The sequence below is a fragment of the Penicillium maclennaniae genome (genome assembly GCF_028827695.1).
Source record: "Penicillium maclennaniae strain IBT 15551 chromosome Unknown utg000002l:1.0-2354659.0:1.0-2356205.0, whole genome shotgun sequence".
Lineage (NCBI taxonomy): Eukaryota > Fungi > Ascomycota > Eurotiomycetes > Eurotiales > Aspergillaceae > Penicillium > Penicillium maclennaniae.
This window is the reverse complement of record NW_026623214.1, coordinates 2,045,151-2,062,510: the sequence shown is the minus strand read 5'-3', so window position 1 is coordinate 2,062,510 and position 17,360 is coordinate 2,045,151. Positions and strand designations below refer to the sequence as shown.

At 49.9% G+C, this 17,360-nt stretch overlaps 6 protein-coding genes across 6 annotated transcripts; 3 read left to right on the top strand and 3 right to left on the bottom strand.

The window, feature by feature from the left end:
* Positions 1-557: 557 nt before the first annotated feature.
* Positions 558-1,893, top strand: N7477_001999 (putative histidine acid phosphatase; the record flags this gene model as incomplete). Its single annotated transcript, XM_056963662.1, has 2 exons — positions 558-1,160; positions 1,210-1,893. The coding sequence occupies 2 exons, from the start codon at positions 558-560 to the stop codon at positions 1,891-1,893; spliced, it is 1,287 nt and encodes a 428-aa protein (XP_056826581.1).
* A 648-nt stretch (positions 1,894-2,541) lies between these two features.
* Positions 2,542-8,172, bottom strand: N7477_001998 (EF hand domain protein; the record flags this gene model as incomplete). Its single annotated transcript, XM_056963661.1, has 8 exons — positions 2,542-4,392; positions 4,443-5,841; positions 5,898-5,971; positions 6,316-6,602; positions 6,665-7,338; positions 7,398-7,576; positions 7,641-7,898; positions 7,975-8,172. 8 exons carry the CDS (start codon positions 8,170-8,172, stop codon positions 2,542-2,544), a joined length of 4,920 nt encoding a protein of 1,639 aa, XP_056826580.1.
* A 419-nt stretch (positions 8,173-8,591) lies between these two features.
* Positions 8,592-10,614, bottom strand: N7477_001997 (uncharacterized protein; the record flags this gene model as incomplete). Its single annotated transcript, XM_056963660.1, has 10 exons — positions 8,592-8,737; positions 8,828-8,923; positions 8,989-9,272; positions 9,328-9,411; positions 9,471-9,647; positions 9,702-9,785; positions 9,841-10,004; positions 10,088-10,212; positions 10,271-10,348; positions 10,404-10,614. The coding sequence occupies 10 exons, from the start codon at positions 10,612-10,614 to the stop codon at positions 8,592-8,594; spliced, it is 1,449 nt and encodes a 482-aa protein (XP_056826579.1).
* A 719-nt stretch (positions 10,615-11,333) lies between these two features.
* Positions 11,334-13,009, top strand: N7477_001996 (NAD(P)/FAD-dependent oxidoreductase; the record flags this gene model as incomplete). The annotated part of the gene is made up of 7 exons (XM_056963659.1): positions 11,334-11,615; positions 11,682-11,840; positions 11,903-12,012; positions 12,066-12,225; positions 12,285-12,391; positions 12,443-12,751; positions 12,946-13,009. The coding sequence occupies 7 exons, from the start codon at positions 11,334-11,336 to the stop codon at positions 13,007-13,009; spliced, it is 1,191 nt and encodes a 396-aa protein (XP_056826578.1).
* Positions 13,010-14,216: 1,207 nt separating this feature from the next.
* On the top strand, positions 14,217-14,657 carry N7477_001995 (uncharacterized protein; the record flags this gene model as incomplete). Its single annotated transcript, XM_056963658.1, has 1 exon — positions 14,217-14,657. One exon carries the CDS (start codon positions 14,217-14,219, stop codon positions 14,655-14,657), a length of 441 nt encoding a protein of 146 aa, XP_056826577.1.
* A 1,004-nt stretch (positions 14,658-15,661) lies between these two features.
* N7477_001994 (SMP-30/gluconolactonase/LRE family protein) lies at positions 15,662-17,360 on the bottom strand (the record flags this gene model as incomplete). Its single annotated transcript, XM_056963657.1, has 8 exons — positions 15,662-15,879; positions 15,972-16,051; positions 16,125-16,221; positions 16,279-16,488; positions 16,552-16,659; positions 16,725-16,918; positions 16,978-17,132; positions 17,196-17,360. The coding sequence occupies 8 exons, from the start codon at positions 17,358-17,360 to the stop codon at positions 15,662-15,664; spliced, it is 1,227 nt and encodes a 408-aa protein (XP_056826576.1).

The following is a 17,360-nucleotide window of genomic DNA, read 5'->3' as shown; positions in this document are numbered from 1 at the left end:
TGGGAGACGAGAGACAGGTAGTCAGTGATGCGAGCTTGCGATATGTTTTTGACATTCATTGGATCCAAATTTAGGAGCGAGGTGGGAGAAAAGTTATTGGTGGACTGTGCCCAAATCGTATAGTCTCCGGCCCATGAGTATGGGCAAGCAATCTCCAGAATTGTTGAGAAGAACTGGCTGACCGTCTAGTAATGCGACGCTATTTTAATTAAAAGAATAGGGTGGTGAGGAAACCTACATCTATTCCTTGGTCACCCTGTCCAGTACTGAATTGCTGATCACCAAACATAGATAGTGGATACTCCATTTCCACGTATATCCAATTAAACAGGCTGAATCTGCCAAGGCTGCCTGAAACCTTGAAAGTCTAGATCGCCAAGAACTACGTCAATTGAGTTTCCCTGTTTGCGGCTAAACAAAGATGACATAGTTGCATGGTTCAGGAACTACCTTATAATCGCTCAGGGACGATCTTATACTCGATCGCATCTTCAGCTGGAAAATTAGAATTTACTCTCGTGGGTCATTGATCCCTTCTTTCTTGTGACAGCAGCGGAATGCATCCCCAATTCCTCTTGGCATTTGTTGCCCCCATCCTAGCCACTTCCTACCGCTTCAATCCTTTGGAACATTCCGCTGGCATCGCACCTTACTTTGTTCCTCATGATCCTCCCCTCGAATCTTCTCCTCCCCAAGGATGCAATGTCACTCGAGCAGCTTATCTCGTCCGCCATGCTGCCATCTACGCCAATGATTTTGACTACGAATCCTACCTTGGACCTTTCGTGAAGAAGCTGCAAAATACGTCCCAGGATTGGTCATCAACTAGCACACTCCGATTCTTGTCGAATTGGACCGCGCCGGTAACCGAAGCGCATCTGGAGAAACTCACCCGTGTTGGTATGCAAGAAGCGCGGTCGCTGGGTAGAAGTCTACAGAAGAGTTATGCCCATCTCAAGACTCCCACGAAGGTCTGGTCATCGACTGCGGAGCGAACAATGAAGAGTGCACAAAGCTTTATTTCGGGATTCACCGGCAACCATACCAGCTCCGTCAACCTGATTCAAGTCGAGGAAAGCAAGAAGGCGGGCGCTGATTCCTTAACACCCTACGAGGGTTGCTCTGCGTATAGCTCTTCATACGGCAGTGATCAGTCATCGGTATGTTCTTTCCCTTTCTCCCTACCAACCAACAATATTGACAATCTAGGCATTTGGAGAAGTTTACACGAAGCCCATCATCGCTCGTCTCAACGCTCAAGCACGCACTTTCAACTTCACCCAAGATGACATCACTGGCATGTTCGAGCTCTCCGGCTATGAGACAGTCATTCGAGGCTCTTCGCCATTCTGCTCTTTGAACCTATTCACGTCAGACGAATGGCTCAGATTCGAGTACGCCAATGACATAATGTACTTCCACAACACCGGTTACGGTCGAGAGCTTTCCCCCAGTCTCGGATTCCCGTGGTTGAATGCCAGTGTTGCAGCGCTTGACGACGATTCATCGACACAAGAGCTATACATCTCCTTCACGCATCGTGAACTGCCGCCCACAGTCATTACCGCACTCGGACTTTACAACAACAGCGCGTATACTGGAGCGAACAACGTGAATAGTACCATGCCGGAGGACAAGATCAATTACAACCGTGCCTGGAAGAGTAGTCAGATTCTTCCATTCCTCACAAATATCGCTATTGAGAAGATGTCATGCGAGAGTTATGGATTCGATGACGGTGAGTACTATAGGATCTTGAATAATGCTGGTCCACAGCCATTGGTGGACTGCCGCGATGGTCCGGGTGGAAGCTGTGCGAAGGGGCAGTTCCATGATTTCTTGAAGCAGCGAGACGAGTTATTCCGGAGATTACAACAAAGCGTGTGGCAGTGATAGCGATTATCCCGCGTCTTTGTCCATCTACACCAACGAGTCTTCTTAGGGGGCCTGTTATCGTCTCAGGAGGGCGGCTGAACTGGCACTGATTTACGAAACATTATCGGTCAATCCATAAAGCCATGAGAAGGAAAGTGCACGATGCAATGACTCCAAGTTTTGCCGACCGTCTCAGTATCCCGTGTTGCTAGTATATTGAGTCTTAAACTTGGTGACCACGGCCAGAGTATCCGCAATGTAAATTTATTTGAACTTACTTCCCACTTTCAGATCTTCCTGTCTCCTACCCAGCGGGAAACGCAATTTAATTTAGAACTGGATTCGGAAGCATCGAGCCAAGGAAAGGGTGTCGATGTTTCGCCAGTCTATCAATCAGCGAAGAGTGTTATCTGCCAACTACATATACATGTATGAGATAAGTGTAGAAAATAGTCCCAAAGACCAGTGTTAATTTACAGAGGTAATATACAAGGGTAGGCCAAGTCCAGCCATTTGGATTAACCGATCAAAAACTTGCCATCTCAATCCAACTCGCTACAAATGCCAATCGACGTCCCTTGTCAGCCGCCATGCGACGTGAGAACTCCTCGAAATTGAGTCTGGCACCACTACCGCCGCGCTCCTTGGATTCGCGCTCGACCTGATTCAGGTATGCCCAGCGAGCCAAAATGCGAGCGGGGGGCTTGCGCGGGCTAGACTTCTCCTCAGGGAGACCGGCAAACTTCGGCGGGGAAGTGGCTGCATGGGTGAAGGAGGAGGCTTTGGGGCTGTGGCTTCGGCTTCGGGAGATAAAGAATGGGGAGAAGAGGGTGCAGGGAGGGAGATAGTGCTGTTTGGTTCGAGACGGAGACGGTCGGGGAGGTCGGGGTTATTGGTGCGAGGGGACGTATCGGCTGCTGGAGCTTCCATTACCGCAGGCTCCGCTTGGAATGAGAGGCGTGGATGGAGCACGTCGTCAAATTCGGGACGGAATTGAGGGAGAGTTGGATCAAAGTCGGGGTTTTCGTGGATCATGTCCCCATGTTCATCCGCGCCAGAGAAGTCACGAGAGAAATCAGCATCGGAGGCCAGAGCTCGATCATCGGCATCAGAGCTGGTAGCCGAGGCTGTGTCGGACTGGTCCTCGAAGGTATGGCTTTGCCCGATACCGTCTTCATGTTCAGGATCAGCAAGATGTGTTGGCCGAACATCGTCATCAGAAACTAAAGCCCGAGGAGACGTTGGTTCCAACACCGGCCTTAGGGTGACAGGCTCTAGAGTTGGACTCTGCACGGCGTAACCAGCTCGTTGCAAGAGATTGTCCAGAGACTGATTTCGTGTTATATCCTCGAGCTCTTCCTCATTGCGCGGATGCTGGGGGTCCTCTTCCTTGGGCTCCTCCGGCTTGATAGGTCCTGACTTTTCCAAGAGCTCAATTTCATGGGCCCAAAATTTGCGGTCAGCACGGGTGCGGAAGACCTCCATGAGAAGATCTTCCTTTTGCTTGAAAAGAATGTCGAGTAGCTCGTTGAAGCCTTGCTGTGTGACCTGGTACAAGATTTCCTTGCCGACGTCTTTCTCAACCTCGGGAATCTCGAAACCACCCCATCGCTCACCAACAGGGATGCTACGAGAAGACGTTGATGGGTTCGAGCGTACGTCGTAGTCATCTGTGAGATCGTCCTGGAACCGTACCTTGGAAGAAGATCGCGAGCGAGGCGACGGCGGATGTGAGTCGAGAGGCTCTTCTTCCATAGACTCCTCGTCGCTCATATCATCGTCAAAAGCCGGGTCATGCTCATATCCAGCAGGAGCAGTGGCGCCGTCTTCCTCGTCAGTGTAAAATGCACGGCGTCTCCAACGCTCGTCAATACCGTTCCGGCGGGTTTCGTCGATTCGTCGTTGATCATCATCACGCATTCTGTTATATACAGCTGTCACGATACGAGCTCTGTCGACGGGGTCGTTGATTTCCTGAGGGGGCACATACGTTCCAAGGGCGTCGATTATGTCTTCCTCATGGATGTGCTCCGGAGGGGGCCAATGGCCACTGGCGACAGACGATCCAGACTCATCGGAATCAGTAGGGTCTTCATCTTCAACGTCATCTTCACCATTTTCATTCGCCCTGTGATTAGACCGACGGTTTCCGGACTCGGCGGTCGCAGGTAGGCGAATCGTGGATGGGAACAATGGCCTCGTTCGACCAAATTGCTCTCGTACCGTAGCTTCACCTATAACTTGGTGTCGGTCACCGAGATCGGCGGCATCCTGTCGTAGAATACCCTCGTTGTCGACAACTTCCATATCACCATTCTGATTGACACGCTTGCCTTCACCGGTTCGCGAAACATCTCCCGCAGGAATATTGCCTGGAAATGCAGAGCTAATGGGTTGACTACCAAGGACCACATCCCGAGCTCCGCCTTCGAGGAAGTCATCTTCCATACCGGCAACCATATCACGGGTGAGTTCACGACTGAGAGCGTAGTAAGCTCTGAATACCCGGAGGAAATCCTTCCTCTCGACGAAGCCATCACCGTCAATATCATACCCTCGGAACACACGCTGTAAGCGTTCATCATGCTTTTGTTGTTCAAACTGGCCAGTCCCTTGAGGAACTCTTCGAATCCGATGAGGTTGTCACCGTTGGTATCATAAAATGCAAACATGCGATCGTAGATGAGACTAGGAGGAGGCGGTCGAAGAGACGTGTTTGGGACGAAGCACCGGTCAAATGTTTTGCGATCGATGGCCATGTAAAGCTTATTGGGATCATCTGCCCACTCAAAGTTGGCGAGACAGCGGAACTGGTCCCACAGCGCGTCGAGCTCGGTATTTTCGAAGCTGGTTTCCTTCATTAAGCGCTTCGCAAGGGGACGAGGCAGGCTGCGGGGAAGCATTGCAGGCTTTCCTGGATACCACACTGGCTGAGACTGGCGCGGATTGCCCAGGAATGGAGCAGGGATCCGGACCTTATAGAACAAATGAGTTTTGATGTGCACCTGCATGGCCTCACAAGTTTCACACAGGTCATAGTCGATACAATTAGCACACCGATACCTAATACCCTGAATGGGCATGGCACCGCAGCTGTTGCACGTCACTCCACGATGAATATAGCCATCTCTCCTCGCCTGGTCCTCAGCGATATGGTAGAGCAAGTTGAGCAAGTTCTGACCTTCCCGGGTAGGCGAGGTATCGTTGTTCCCTTCTCTCCAGGAGAAAACGCTCTGGTCATCGCCCGCTGCCTCCGGGCCCTCGCTATTCTGGGGCGGCGCGGACACATCAGGGAAGGTTGAAGTCGAAAGTGTGACCCGCTCGCCATTTTGTCGCCGCCGACGAAGTTCGGTGCCGTAGTTCTCGTCGCCGTTGAACCGGATCAGCGCTCGCTCGATGCCTGCCCGGGAGATGCCTCGCTGTTGAAGCTGCTCCGTCAAGTACGTCCGCTCGGCGCTATTCTCGGGAAGGGTGTGCGCGGCGGGGAAGTCAAGGGCAAGGAAGGACTCGAGAAATGTATCTTCCATCATTTCACGCATGCGCTCGGCGTGAGCTGGCGGTACACCAACCTCCTCCATCAGCTGATCACGCGTTGCGAGCAGCGACGGAAGTAGTCCACTTTCAACCCGTCGCCCGTCTTCCGTTTCAATGCGGAATGTCCCGTACACACCATTCTGACGTTCGAGCTGTTCCAGGTGTGTGATGGCTCGGTATGAGGGAGTGTCCACGAGCCCTGATTCTTCGGCGTCAGGTCGTCTTGACCGGCGTACGGCGCCTCGGCGTCGGAGGGAGGAGTGTGGAGTATGCGGTGAAATGACGTTGTTATGGATGTAAAGGAGAGCATAGGCAGCTGCGACACCTGTGAAGAGATAGAGGATGGGCCGATATCGTGTCAACGAGACCGGCCCCGAGCGCGGCTCGGCCATTGCGAAGGTCGCGCTGCTGTAAGCTGCAAGAATGCGGTCACTGTGAATGAATAATGGTCATTGTCAAAAATACTATTCAAAATGGAGATGCCGCACACACTCAATTCTGTGTGGGTGTCGGGTGGTGCGAGTTGAAGATGAGACAGATACGGGGAATTCGGCGGGTCAGACTAGACCTTAAGACATCACGGGGCCAGAGCCCCAGCTTTAAGGTGTCATCAAATGCATGCAACTCAACGCATTGCGCAGAGCTCGACGTTTGATAAATTACTGTTATCAGGTATCCGATCAGATGTTATTGGATGCAATGTTTTTCCTTTCCTCGAGTTCTATATGCTCTTAATAGACAATCTAGCTTTTCTCCAACTGGGCAGATCTACACATCCCGCCTCTCATGCCATTTTTGATCATCGCAGAGACATCAAGAGCAAGAGAGTCTTATTTGTTCTCTCGCGATTAGCGATGAAGCTTGCTTTCGCGCATGAAGAAAGCACTGAGCAGCGCAAAAAAATACTACAACGACCATAAAGCCGAAACCTTTGTTTGTCGACCAGCCATAGCAGTTGCGCACAATCTGGGCGATATCTGGATCCAGGTTCTTGATATAATCGAGGTTTTCTCGCACACCATTGACGATCTCGTCAATGTTCTTGCTATCGTGCAAGTCGGATCGGAGTCGTTCCCTCAGGAGTTGCTGGACAACGCTCGCGGACAGAGACAGTCCGATCACTGAGCCTAGGGAGCGGAAGAGATATGAGCATGCCGTCACCACAGCCTGATCTTCAGGAGCAGAATTGGAGACTGCGAGTAAATTTTAGCAAATATTGCAGATAACAGAACATACGACGTTTAGAAGAACTCACTCAAGCCAATCAGGGTTGTGGTAACACCGATGCCGTTTCCAAATGCCGCCATGGTCATTCCGATTATTATTGGTACTGTACTGGCCACAAGGCCTCTGGAGAAAAAAAAGATGAAAGCACAACCAAGTGTTAGAGACGTATAGCCCGCAACAGTTAGCCAATAGTATTTTCCAGTCCATTTCATCAGCAGACCGGCAAAAACCGAGCCACTTACGCCAGCCAAAATGCTGGGTAGCAGGCGTAGCCCAGCGATGGTGGCAGAGACTCCATCGACTGCTTGAAAGTATAGTGGGATGTAGAAGAGCGCCGCGAGCCAGCCACCGAAACTGAAGAAATTGCAGCAATACAGAGAGAAGAGTGTGCGGTCGAAAATGATGTGACCAGGCGCGAAAGGCTCGGCTGCCTGGTAGATCTCCACCAGAACGAAAACGATGAATAAGATGACCGAGGCACCCAAAGAGACGATTGTCAAGGGCAGCTTCCATGACACATTGCTGCCACGGTCTAAGCCCAACAGGAACCCAAAGACGGCCCCGACCAGGACAATGGCTCCGAGGAAGTCGATGCGACGTAGTTTGGTTCTCCAGTGAACATCTTCGCGGTCCGGAAGCTTGAGCATCATAGATACAGCGATGAATGCAAGGATGCAAAGTGGGAACTGGGCCAGAAACGCCCTACATAACTGCGTCAGACACGTACTAATGCGTGAAGAATGAGATTCATTATTTCATACCAACGCCAGCCGATGTAATCCGAAAGGACTCCGCCCAGAGGCGCGCCAGTAGCCGACCCAGTCGCGTAGATGATATTGACGATCCCCTGCCAGACCCCTCGATCGCGCAAGGGAACGAGGTCACTCATCAAGATATTGACAACGGTGGTCATACCACCGCCACCAATGCCCTGGAATACCTAAATGGTATTGTCAGTCATGACCCGGGTCAATGTCAAATGCGGATCGTGGGATGCGCCATACACGTGCTGCGATGAGCTCATTTATGTTACGTGCGAGTCCACAGAACAGACAACCAATTCCAAAGATGGCGTACGCAAAGAGTAAGCAGGCCTTGCGGCCAAATATATCGCTCAGCTTGCCATACAGCGGTTGGAACGAGGTTAGAGTCAAAAAGTATGAAGTCGCAATCCAGCTGGTCAGATTAAGAGCCTTCAGGTCACTGCCAATCTGGCCATAACTGGCCATAATAATCGTCTGGTCTGCCGCCGACAGGAAAATCTACTATCATCGTCAGCTGAGGATACTGCGGAGGAGCCGAGCTGGTAAGCATTCGGCAGAATTGAGAAATACATACACCTATTGATATAGCCGGGAGAATATACCTCAGTTGCTTTCGTGCATCCGGGAAAGGGTCTTTGGCCTGCTCGTCCGTAGACTGCACAATGTTCGCCGGCTGCTCCTCATCGCGATTGGTAATGAGTCCGTTTGACGCATTGCCATTGCTATCCCCCAGCAACGGGGATGTTTCATCGTGAGTCCGCGCAGGCGCCATAACAGTACGTCCCCGAATACTTGAAAATCGGAATATGGAGTATCTCGTGAGTCAAGGGAAAAGAAATCAGCGAAAAGCGCCTACTTCTTTCGCAGCTCGAATTAAATCACGTGGAGATAAACATCCCCTCACTTAAGCCGACAGAGCCAATAGTATCACTGCATTCACGCCCTCGGGCCCTCCGGCGTCGGCAATGGCTCGTCCTACTTCCGCAGACAGGCCGACGCGGTATGGCGTTGGATTGTATAGTCTTCTTATCTTTGTTCGAGTCAGGTGAACAGGGACACAGTAAGGGGTAGCCCAAACGCCTATCCCCAGCGCTTATTTAGGTTTCGAAGTCAAATTCCACATAGATCTTGTGTATTTATAGGTCTTAATTTGAGGTTGTAGCGTATAATTTGAGGCCATGTCTGCCAGCACTAAACTGGAGTACTGAATGCTGATTGATTAGAGACCTTCAAATGTTCAATCTTCTCAAGAGCAGCATCCTGCTCCTCGGCAACTACATCGGCAGGAATGCGGTCTGGTGTCGTGTTGACAAGCATAATCATGGGATACAGAGCCGCTCCGAGTAAGCCAAATGTCACACAACTAGAAGATCAGTCAGTCAGCATGGCATGAGATGGAGGTAAGTTGAGGCAACTTACAATCCAACGAGAAGGGTTGTTTGTTGTCTGAGTATTCATGCCGTAAGAGATGGCTTGTCCAATCGCTTCAATGCATCGGAATGCAGCGCCATTTCGTACGTTTTCTATAGTAACAATTAGCGAATGAGCAAGATTGAACAGTCATTCGTTCATATGCTGAGATACTGACCTTGGGCGTCCGTGGCAAAAGAGGAAAGAAGCCAATACATGTACGACTGCGATAACGGGCCAGTGGTCTGCACAAAGAAATATGGCAAGAAAGCAGACGGGTACATTGCATCTTGCCAATCAATGTGACCCGGATTATGGTGGTTAAACTTGACTTGCATAATGATGGACCAAATATACACCCCAACATTGAGGATGACGACTGTAAAGAGACCGATCTGGGCCCGGCGGCGCTGACTGAGATTCTTCATATCAAGGATAAATCCAAGCCCGAAGCAGCCCACACTGATACAAGTGGTGTCAGATGATGCACATGGGGAGAGTTGATTTTGAAACTCACATGCAGAAGAAAGGCGAAATGAGAGATGAGAGAGCGCGGGCGCGGACGGAGAAGTAGGTCGCTAGGTAGGTGCTCCAAGTGCCACTATCACAAATGTTAAATTAATCTTTCACATGGAGATGACGAGTACCACTGTATCGTACCTGTAGAAAAACGACCACAATGCCCAGAGGGCTGAAAGTACAACGAGTTTCGAGGTCATGGTCTTCAAAATACGTTTCATCTCCATCTTGGTGGAAAGGGTTTCCGAAATAACAATCCTGGTACCATCGGATCGGACAACCTTTTCGAAAGGAGTTATGAGTAATGCAAAAGGTAGACTGGGAAATACAATTAGCATTTGCGTGGCAATCCATATTTCTCAGTATACTCACGCGAGAGATTCAATGATCACGAAAGCGATGTAGGTATCGGGAGATACTCCACCCTCGACTCCTTTCTCATGATTCTTCGAAAGGCTAAAATATGAACTTGTCAGTCATTGCTCATCTCGTGATAACAGGAAGCATTTACTTGATTGCACCTCCGACCAGTTGTCCGAGGTTGCGCGACACAATCCACAGAGCCAAATACTTCCCACGAGCGCCGGAAGGGGCAAGTGTCATGATAGCTCCAGCCTCAGCGACATACCAGCAAGCAGTTCCAATGCCACTGATGGCACCACTCAGAATAAGATACTGCAGGCCCTCATCAGTAAAAAAAAGTCTCGAACGATAAATCGAACTGCGTGAGCATGTCGATAAGAAGCCTCATCACCCACCCATTGATTTCCAAACTTGCTATTACAGTAGTATGCCGATCCTTCAATTGGGAAGGACATTGCGCCCAAAACGAGGGCCCACTTCACACCGATCTTGTTCACAATCGGACCACCCATGAAACAGACTGGCGAAGACCCCATTAGTACACTAGGGATATTTGTTGAGAGATGCTGAGAACAGACCGATCGCAAGAAGGGCGTATGTGATTGCAGTACAAATGTTAGACACCTTGGCGGTTGCAAGACCACCACCCCCCAGGCCTGGATAAATTCAATTAGCTACCACGATAATTAAGAAACTCAGTGAAGCACCCACCCGTGATTGCATCCGCCATGGCTGGTCCACAAAATGCCTGGACACTCAACAGCATCATCTGCGTCAAGCTGTGCTGCCATATCCGTTTCCATAACGGGACCGTCGCCCTGTATATCTCCATATTCACGCCATGAGCGATATCGGCCTCATGGTCTGTCACTTCACGAAGATGATCGTGCGTCTTAGACATGGCCGTCTTTGAGTCCGTCATGATGAAAGATATGTACAATTGCAACGGGGTATGAGTGACTCAGAAGCAGAGCCCGAGCTGGGTGCATTCCAGTTGCCTCTATTTATACCTTTGACTATAAACCAATCTTATCTCTTTACCTCGGAAACTCTCGAGGCCAGATGGACGGTCGATTCACTCCGCACGGCCTGCAAGGGTGATCTATCACGGAGTGCCTTTGAATCAATGGAAGGTCCACGCTAGGCTTATCTCGTGACCCCGAAGTTCTCCAAACCTGGCATCCGATGGAGGATCTGTTACCCCACATTCTACAAATGTCAATTTCATGCTTGAGGGCATCGTGGGGTCGACTGAGAGGAAGGTCCACACGAAGGAACGACGCGCTAGTCTCCGTTTCGCAAGTTTCGGCGATACGTGGGTGAAAATGCACCAATCGCGATTGTTCCGGTTACTCATCCGTATCTGACCCCTTCGTGATAAAGACCTTCTATCTTGGAATTGGAATTTCAAGTTGATACTTATCAGTGAAGGCCTCGACTTAGACTTGGCGTCTCGTATGACATGCCATGACCGGTCGCGTCGAATGACCCACGACTTATGAATCTTAGTTCTCTCCTAACTAAGGATTACTTCTTAGACTGGTCCGGAGACTGATCCTGTCGATTAGACTCCTTCCAGACTGTGCTGTTTGAAAGTATATTGGACACTCGCAGAGTTTTGTGGAAATTCACATCATTGTTATGGCTCAATCTCGTGCAGACACAAAAGTCGTTGTGGTCGGAGGAGGTGGTACGATCGGTTCCTCAACAGCGCTTCACCTCATTCGCTCTGGATACACTCCTTCGAACATCACTGTCCTTGATGTATACAAGATCCCATCACCGCAATCTGCAGGCCATGATCTCAACAAGATAATGGGTATTCGGTTGCGCAATGGGCCTGACTTGCAGCTTTCGCTGGAATCCCTCGACATGTGGCAGAACGACGACTTCTTTAAGCCCTTTTTCCACCAAGTTGGCATGGTGAGTTCAAGAGCAGCAGCTGACACTAAAGGTGGAGAAATCGTCTCAATGCTAAGATAACAGTAGATTGACTGTTCGTCGTCAAAGGAGGGCATCGAAAATCTTGAACGGAAGTATCAAACCTTGCTCGATGCGGGCATAGGGTTGGAAAAGAGGAACCTTTGGTTGAAAACCGAAGATGAGATCCTGGCTAAAGCACCAAACTTCACGCGGGAGCAAGTCAAGGTAATTTTTTAGACCACAAGTACGTCGTCCATGTTTAAGTCTCACCATACTCCGATCTTTAGGGGTGGAAAGGCTTGTTTTGCAGTGATGGAGGCTGGCTTGCTGCAGCCAAGGCTATCAACGCGATCGGAACTTTCCTTCAGGACCAAGGTGTCAAATTTGGGTTTGGAGGGTTTGTGAGGACCATTGAAACCCAGCTTGGCATTCACTGACGTGACCTTTTAGTGCCGGGACTTTTAAGCAGCCTCTTTTCGCAGCCGATGGAACAACTTGCATTGGAGTCGAAACCACAGACGGAACCAAATACTTTGCTGACAAGGTTGTCTTGGCCGCTGGTGCTTGGAGTCCAACTTTGGTGGACTTGGAAGATCAGTGTGTCTCAAAGGTAAGTCAAGAAGCGCCGAGAACGAGCAAATATCAAGTAGTCACTCATGGGAACATCAGGCCTGGGTGTTTGCCCACATTCAGCTCACGCCCCGAGAAGCGAAAGAGTACAAGAACGCGCCCGTCGTTTATGATGGTGAATATGGGTTCTTCTTTGAGCCCAATGAGTAAGTAAGGCCCCGATCGCGAACGCAACCATGCTAAGTGACCCTTTTCAGGCATGGGGTCATCAAAGTCTGCGACGAGTTTCCTGGATTCTCTCGATTCAAACAGCATCAACCTTACGGAGCCACATCTCCCGAGATGATATCCGTACCTCGATCTCACGCCAAACATCCCACAGATACCTACCCGGACGCCTCGGAAATCACTATACGGAAAGCGATCGCAAGATTCTTGCCGAATTTCAAGGAAAAAGAGCTCTTCAACCGGACAATGTGCTGGTGCACAGATACAGCCGATGCCAACTTGTTGATTTGCGAGCACCCGAAGTGGAAGAACTTCATTTTGGCCACTGGAGACAGCGGGTGAGTTGTGTTATGACACCTAGTGAAGTGTTAGCCTATGATCACAATTTTCGCTAACTCACTACTCCAAAGCCATTCTTTCAAGCTGCTGCCAAACATCGGAAAACATGTTGTCGAGCTTTTGGAGGGATCTCTGTCGCAAGATATGGCCGATGCATGGAGATGGAGACCAGGGGTGACGCTCTTCGATCTAGACGCGGTGCCCCGGCAAAGGATCTTGCGGACATGCCGGGATGGAAGCATGATGCAAAGATGTGATCTTGGATCTCAACCATGAAAACTACGGTATAATGTGATGGCCACCTGCTCATTAGGATGATTCGGTGAAACATGGCCAGAGAGAGAGGCGTCTATGAGTTCATCATCGATCAATTAACATCGTATTCCAAAAGACGCATTTTTGACCCGACGACATGGTTGACACTCATTCTCCGAACCAAAATTTAGATTTTGTGTGTATACCTTGAGCAAGTCATTTAACTAGCGATTGTGCCAACGCGTTGAGGAATAGCATCCATGAAGCATTCCGGCTGATCTTGAGGGTAGGTAAGTATGCCTGAAGAAATCGATCTCTTGTCCGACAGTGGGTTTCTACACAGCTTTGTGAAGCTTTCATGAGAGTGGGATTTATTGTCCGACCAGGGGGTCTCGTAGTCTACGGGACTGCACGTGAATGTGCAACTGATGTGTCGCTTGTGAGGCATCTTTCGGGCATCCCATCTTCAGGCCTCTTAAATTGTCGATCATGCAAGTTCAGTCCTACCCGGAATCGAATCGAAAGGAAGGAGGACGTGGGACTGACCTCCGTGGAAGGCCTGATTTGTTCTGTCGTTGCCTCAAGATCAGTTCAGGTCCGTTTCCCGCGTCGAGCCCTGAGTGGCAAAGTCCCTTAACCCGTTTGGCGCTAGTTGTATCTAAATCCAGCCCGATCATCCACAGCCGGATTCATCAGTGGCTTTCCCCAGTTCCGCCTGAGTCCCCAATTTCCCCGCCTGGCAACTGATCGACACCATGTGGTCCCAGATGAGCACATATACGGGGTGGCCAAGCTAAGGCACTCCATATCCGATTCGTCTGGTGTTGAATGTGTCTTACTTGGTGCATATTATGTGCTGTAGCGATGCAGAGTTGGCAGACCACAAACTCGACACCGCCTCGGGCCGATGTCTCACACCTGAGTGAGACAGCACGCGGTGGAGTATCTGCTACTTGTTCCGCTTGCACTGTTACATTCACTAATTTCTAGCAGCATCTATTTCAAGACATCATGGTGGAGTAGTCATGGGAGCTCTCTGTGCTATGATGTATATTCCATGATGGTGCCAAGATGGGGGCCTCAGCTGAAGAGGCTCAGGGAAAGCCATAAATACCTTGGTACTCTCGCTCCATCCTCGAATTCAAGCACACCATTCCACAATAATCATAGCCTCTTTATTACTACCTTCAACAATTACAATTTGCCATCATGCAGCTCACTCAGATCCTCCTTTCCACCGCCCTCCTCGCCTCCTCGGCCGTCATGGCCGCCCCGACGGCCGCCAAGTCCATGATGGCCGCCGGTCCTCAGTGGACCATCGAGAACATGAAGCGCACCTGCAACGGCGCCAACACCAAGTGCACCTGGACCTTCGGCATTGAAGTCGGTACGGATGCTGCTACCTCTTGCACCTACGTCGTCCAGGCCACCGATGCCTCCCAGGCCAATGGCGGCCCTGTCACCTGTGGTGACTACACCATCACTTCTGGCTGGAGCGGCCAGTTCGGCCCGGGCAATGGCTTCACTACCCTCTCCGTCGTCAACGGCCAGACCCGCCAGATTATCTGGCCCGCCTACACCGACAGCCAGCTCGCTGCTGGAAAGGTTGTCAAGCCCGACCAGGCCTACACCCCGGCTGCTCTCCCTTAGATGCGAGCATATACCCGAGGTGGCCTACTCAGACTGGTTTGAGATCAATATAAACGAAGAATCTCAATTTGCTCATTGACAATCAATATACGACACACAGTTAGCTTTTTATGTACCTAAGCTCCTGAGGTGGAACATTATTATTTAATTTATTGTCTGACTGTATATGCAAACGTTGTATTCACTCCCGACCAAGCAGTGCCAATTGTAGGACACAAACATAGCTGCCTAGTCTTTCGTACTCCCCAGACAGTATATTGAAGCCGACACCTTCCTTCCGTCAACTCCACCCCGAAGAGCTGATTTAAGCCCCAACTTGAATCGGAGCATCCTTTGATGGAAGCAAGTGTTGTTTTCGTGGAGGAGTTCGCCACGTCAGACCTCAGTTGATGTCCGTGCCAATTCCAGTACCCCTCCTAGGGTACCTTGTACTTTTTCGAGCCACCCCCGCAAAATGAGCAGGGATCACGGTGATCACCGGACAGAGATGGAAGCTTGTTTGCCCCAGAATAGCTCAACACACCGATTCGAATACCCGCAATAATGAACTCGTTACAAGGTTTTATTAAAACTTCTCTTCCCTTGGCCTGGCACTGGGATTGGAAACGTTGATTGGTTTCCCTCTTGCTGCTACTATCCAGGCTAGGGCGCGAGAATGGGAAGCTATTTTGGGCAATTGAATTATATTCTATCACTCTGATCCCTCTTTTTTCCTTGGTCAGGAGGCTCGCTGGCTAATTTACCCGGTGTAGTTCGGTCACTCGCTGATCTGCTCTACTGCAGTTTCAGCCTTGGGCACCGATAACAGTCTCATCGGGCGTTCACGTGTGACCTTGCAAAGACCAGGTCTCTTGGGAGAACCCAGAAACCACCCTAATCGATGCCGTAGATTGGAATGAACGAGTTAGTCATTTGGAGTGGACACTATACGGACAGAATACAAAACACGAGATTCCATAATTGAGAGCTTTAAATACCTATTGTCTTTGTCTAGGTATTTTTCTTCACATCTCACTCTCAACATAATTTCCTGCGGCAGCCAAAGTCGCATAGTAGAGGTCTGTTTCAGCACAAATGACCATTCGGCCCTTCCCAGCGAAGTTGAAGTTCGCCGAGGTGGAACCAACGTAGATTTTACCAATGAGCTTGCCTGATGGGTTCCAGACTTGAATGCCGTCGCCACACCCAGCGTAAATATTGCCCCAAGAGTCACAATGAATACCTGAAAGCACATAAGATGTCAGAATGTGAGATTTCTTATTAACCCGACCCCAGTAGTTGAGTCGGGCAGATCTCATACGACTTGTGACTTACCGTCTGGTGCACCAGAGTTCACAAATGCGAAAGTCTTGCGGTTCTCGAACGTTCCATCGGCTTTCACGTCAAAGCGATAGCTGTTCAAATGCAGTTAGCACCCTTCACCTCGAATGAACAATGAGGTTCATGGAGGATAATATGAAAGCGTACATCGAAGCGGGCCGAGTAAAGTTCAGACCAAAAAAGCCATTGTCGATCCCGGTATCGGTAACATATGCGTAGTCACCATCCGGTGAAAAGGTCAATCCTTTAAAGATAAATGAGTCTATTCCTACATAAAATGTGAGGGCTTCCAAGGACATACCATTAGGGTGATCAAACCCATCCGCCACGATCGTGACGGCACCGGTCTCAGGATTGAATCGATAGACTTGGTCCTGCAGCCCTGGAGCAGGGCGGAAATCTTGCACATATCCATAAATAGTGTCGGTGAAATAGATGTCTTTATTCTTCGGGTGAATGACTACGTCGTTCAAGGAATTAAATTGACGACCGAAGTAATTGTTCAGCAGGACTAAAAAGAATACTAGGATTAGTTATCGGCCCTACATATTCACATTGGGAGAAATTTACGAACCGGTGGTATTGTATGGCTTGCGTGGGTTCATGAGCCACAAAGACGGAGGCCTTTCATTGCCTTGGCCTTCCCCAGTGAAGACGATCTGGCCCCGATAGTTTGTTGCCCCTAGGTTTTGTCAGTCAGTCAAAAGGAACCCGTCGCATCTCATGATATGCGATATCTTAGCTTACCATTCGGATTGATCACCATAGGCGATGACGGGATCGTAGTAACTTTCACCAGGCCTACGGCATCCGACTTGTTGGCAACAGCAGCTGCCTCTACTAGAGAGATTTTTTCTATGATGGCCGACTTCTTGAGACCAGTGCTGGCGTTTTTGGCGCCTGCGTTCTGGACGAAAAAGACTTCTTCTGTTTCTTTTGACCTGCCATGAGGATTCAAATTAGTCCTGATACGCGTGTTGCTATGTTATGTATGTCATACCATACAACCGCCTCGTGAAATAGAGGGTCTTTGGGTGAGTGCGCAATCCGCGTGAGTGTTGGAGCGCCTCCGATAATCTTCAAGAACTCATCGTCGTACACGTGGAATGGGCGCTTCGTCAGACTTTCTTCAGTGTGTCCTGGCGGAACAAAAAGCTGTGATGTACATTGTGGGATTAATTTCGAGGAGACGGGTCCAAGGAACACTGTTTCACATACACTTTTCGCACTAAAATCAATGGGTGGCTGAGTCGCATTCAAGACATTGAAAGCTCTTTGGTCGATCACTTGAGCCTGCGCAGGCAAGCTGCTACTGTCGACTAGCGGGATGAATGAATGTCCTAGAGCCATGACAGTCGCAAGCGCAAGAGTCTTAAGAGGCAT